We start from the raw sequence: 4580 nt of genomic DNA, 5'->3' as shown, positions 1-4580 counted from the left end.
ATAAACGCCTCAGAAACGCAGACACTGAAGTTTAATGATCAGATGATGAGCGGAGTGCATTCACTGGCTACACTTTCAGTTTAAAGTTGGAATATGCTTGAAACCGCTTTATAATGCGCGCTGCGCTGCATTTGCAGTTCTGTCCAGCAGGTGTCGCCAGCATGTGCGCTTCCAGAAGCAGAGTTGTTTAATGAAGCAGTGTGCTCTGTGTACAGCTGGGGTTTTAAAGCCGACAGTGAAAGCTCAGTGTGGCTGATTTCAGTTTTTACAGCAGAGATGTGGTAATGTTATTACAGTACATTCAGTTAAACAGACTTCAGCACCGTTATAGCCACTAGCACTGTCAGTAGCAGCAGGCCAGCGCCTGAAAACACGAGTTAAATAAACAGTCATATTATAAAGACCTGGCGGGGGGAAATGGACCTTAATGCAGCGCTTCTTGTCTGATCTGAGACCCACTTCATATCGTATATCTAACAGGAAGTGAAGATTTTTAACGAAATCAGATCTTAAACGTGACGATTTTGTAATGGAAAGACAGTTCACTGGAAGCCCTCGGCCTGCCTGCCTTAATATTAAATGTCTGTGTGTGTAGAGCCCATCAGCTCAATACTTTTAAAGGCTGTTTCTCCCGTCACTACCCTTTCCACACACAGTATATATACACACACTCACACTCCTCCTAGAAGACTTGAAAACACAAGGATGAACGTCTACCTTTATTTATATGGTTCTGCTGCTTGATGTAGTAAACTGATATTTTCCTACATTATTATTGTATTTTGTCTGTATAGTCGTGGACGCACTTGTTTGTAGAGCGAGATGATTGACCGTTTTCTGTCGTTTATTATCCTGTGTCATTTCTCCCATAGGCAGCTGAACCAGAAGTTCTGAAATAATCACAAAAACAGCGCAGCTCAGCACTGAAGAATGAGTGTTCTTTACAGCGGTCCAATATGTGTTTCGGCACGTCTCCCAGTCTATATCCATGTGTTACTCGATCAGCAACTCCACCTCATCGTCTGGCCATTTTAAAAGCTCCCTGCTTTTCCTCGTCATTCTGATGCGACGTTTCGAAGAGCTGGAAAGAAAATAAACGTCAGGTGGAAATGACGCGTGTGGAAGCGTCTTGCTTTTCACGCATGCGCACTACAGGGTGAAGGCGTTTAGCTGTTTCCGTGTAGATGACAAAGTTTTGGAAAACGAATGAAAACGACAGTGTGGACGTGAAGCGTTTGTAGACGAAAACTTATTGTAGACATGGCCTGAGCTGAGAACAGCACACAGATAACGTTCTCCAGCTCTCTGAAACTGACCCTTGATTTGATCCTAATCGTGGCGTTTGGCTGACTGTCGCTTTAAATGCAAATGAGCTTGTGCTCTTTTCAGAAGAGGGCGGGGCTACAGACGGCTGTGTGTTTTTATCCACTCTGATTATAACGAATACAAATCATTCATCTTCACCATTAGAGGCTGGAGATCTTCACACTCTGCTGGGTTTAAAGCCCTTATAGAAGTCATTTCTGCATAGCAGCTGCTCTTTAAAGCACAGGTCTGGAACTGGACTCCTGGAGGGCCGCAGCTCTACACAGTTCTGCTCCAACTCTAATCAAACACAACTAATCAAGTTGTTCAGAAGAGTCTAGAGCACCTTGTTTAGTTGATCAGCTGAGTATGATTAGGGTTGGAGCAAACCTGTGCAGAGCTGCGGCCCTCCAGGAGTCCAGTTCCAGACCTGCGCTTTAGAGGAATGTTTTAAATCTACTCTGATCTTTAAACAGGTAAAGACCTTCACAAGAGCGTCAGGAAAACACTGTCAAAGTTTGGCCTTTTGCTCATATTCAGTCATTAATGAGGAGACACTGATGATCAATAACACTCTGAGAAATATGATTAACAACACACAACTCCTCTTCCTCGTCCTGCAGGTGTGTGCGGTTCTGCTGTCCCCGGAGCCGGATGAGCGAGGCTGCCACCCGCTGGACGGACAGATGCTCTGCAGGGCCTGCCACAGCGCACTGATCCACTGAACACACTGCACTGGGAGAACACACGCACACGCGCACACACGCACACACACACACACACACACACACACACACACACAAGACAGAGAGCAAATATCTATTACTCAGAATATGTTTATCTCAGATCTGTCTGCTGGTTTTTCTTGTCCCTCTGTTCATTCAATCCTTTTCCTTCAGTTTAGTCCCTTTATTCATCAGGGGTCACCACAGAGGAATGAACCGACAACTACTCCAGCATATGTTTTACACAGCGGATGCCCTTCCAGCACTAGGAAACACCCATAGACACTCATTCACACACACACACACACACACTCTCATACACTACGGCCAGTTTAGTTGATCAGTTCCCCTATAGCACATGTGTTTGGACTGTGGGGGAAACCGGAGCACCCGGAGGAAACCCACACCAACACGGGGAGAACATGCAAACTCCACACAGAAGCGTCCGTCTGTTTATATTTGTCAATTCCAGCTCTTTCTGCCAGATATAAGTGTGTCATCGTGAGTTTGCGTGAGTTTGAGTTGGCGGATTAAAGGTTGTGGATCTTCAACAGCTGTGTCTGATGTAAAATAAACCACTAATACAGAGAGAGAGAGTGGTCTGCTGCTGTGTGCGCTCACCGCCTCATTCCCAGCCGACGCTTTAGACAATCTGATCTGAGCCATCCTATAAACATGAGGGCGGGGTTCACAGCGCACAGTGATTGGCTGATGGGAAGGGGAGGAGTCTCTGAGATTTGTTCAATAACATTGTAAAGCACAATATTATGTTGCCGTATTCAAATAAAGATTTATAAATGCCGAGTGAAAGTGTCGCTTATTAAACTTGAGCTCATTTTCAGCACGTGTGCTCTTTGATATTATACACACAGATATATTTTAACCCTCAGAATAGATTGTGTAAGAGTCCATGATTTAAAATTAAAATGAAGTATTCTAACAGAGATGCAGCTCACGCAAACCAGAGGAGCTTCTGTGTGTGTTGTGCTTTAGACATTATTTTAGACTGTTCCAGTGTTACATGTTGTGCGTTTACTTACTAAATATTTCAGCCAATACATTTTAAATGCTTGTAAACATATGTATTACTTATAATATCATTAATAAACTTTTACAGAACACATAAGAATTATTTTTACTAAAATATTTAAAATATATCTGATCAAATCAAGTTTATTTTCACAGGAATTATTGTTTTAAAGCAGCTTTCCTAAAGGTGCACATTACTGCATTACAGTCAAGATCAGACAAGCTGAGGTGAACTTTACCTAGCGTTTAACAGGTAAAGTTATTATATAAAGTGCTCAGCGTATATGAGTACAGCCCACTTTACAAAGGAACATTTTCTCCATTTCTCAGTGTATATTGCTGCATTTGAACAAAACAGATCAAACAGATATATTTATTAATAATATTTTAGTCACAAAACATCTTTAGGAAATGTCAACAGAATTGTAAATATTGTTAGTTTCTCTTTATTTCTGCTATTTTTAACACTTTATTTAATATTTCCCCTAACATATACATTTGCTCTAATCATTTTTGAAACCATTATTATGAGTTATTTAGTTAGATGAGCTCCAGATTTGTCTTCAGTACTGACTAAACACATGTATATGCACAAATATAATATTGTAGAGCTTCATATACTCATGTAAATGAGAGATTTGTGGGGGTGTACTCGTATGCTGAGCACTGTCATAATTAACATGTTCACATATTAACATGTTCCAGACTGTGACCGTCTGATCAGCGCTTCAGAGCACCAAGCACAAAAACAGCCAGACACAGGAAAACAGCCAGACACAGGAAAAGCGTCTTTCCTCAGGCTGTCTACCTCATGAACAGTTAAATATTACCCTGTGCCATAACCATGTGCAATACTTTCTCATACACACGTGTGCACAGCACCTTATTACCTGTATATTCATAACAAATCTCTACACACACCTCAACATCCAGATCTTTTTGACTAACTGCATCTCTGTTTAATGTTTATCATCTTTCTTTTCTCATATTTATTTTGTGTTGTCACTTTATGTGCACTGGAAGCTTCTGAAGCCAAAACTAATTCCTTGTGTGTGTGAAGCACACTTGGCAATAAAACTGATTCTGATTCAATGAAGAGTACTTGTGTGTTAGGTGTGTGTGTCTGTTGTGTGTTAGTCCTCATCCCTAACCCTAATCTGGAACTTATTATATAAAATGTGTGGAAAGTCATATATGTGGATAAGGACAGCTGTCACACTCTTGTCCAGAAGCAAAGATGATGATTAATGGTAGTTTCAGTGATTTAATGACCGCTTTATCTAGCTAACCAATCGTTAGCGTGAAATCGCTGTGTAAAATACTCTCTGAGTAAACATTTAGGAGTTTAGGAGTCTCCATTATTAACTTTTCTCCTAAATATGAAAGCTATGAGCTGTTTTATTTGAGAAAACCTGCTGCTGTCCAGACATCTGCTGAGGTGTCGCAGAATGGCGGGGGCGCGCAGGGTTGCAGTGCGCGCCCCCTGAGGGTTCCATTGCGCGTTACCGCACGCGCACGCGC

The 4580-nt window shown here is 41.8% G+C and overlaps 1 protein-coding gene across 2 annotated transcripts in view; it reads left to right on the top strand.

The window, feature by feature from the left end:
• Nucleotides 1-2834, top strand: part of fblim1 (filamin binding LIM protein 1) — a 10748-nt gene extending 7914 nt beyond the window's left edge. For both annotated transcript variants that reach the window (XM_056448113.1, XM_056448114.1), the window contains exon 8: nucleotides 1929-2834. In XM_056448113.1, coding sequence (XP_056304088.1) covers nucleotides 1929-2030 — 102 coding nt within the window. In that variant the 3' untranslated portion in view covers nucleotides 2031-2834. The remainder of the gene's footprint in view (nucleotides 1-1928) is intronic.
• The last annotated feature ends 1746 nt before the right edge of the window (nucleotides 2835-4580 follow it).

This window comes from Danio aesculapii, chromosome 22 (assembly GCF_903798145.1).
Source record: "Danio aesculapii chromosome 22, fDanAes4.1, whole genome shotgun sequence".
Lineage (NCBI taxonomy): Eukaryota > Metazoa > Chordata > Actinopteri > Cypriniformes > Danionidae > Danio > Danio aesculapii.
Note: the sequence above shows the minus strand (reverse complement) of the source record. Positions and strands in the feature narration are given on the sequence as shown.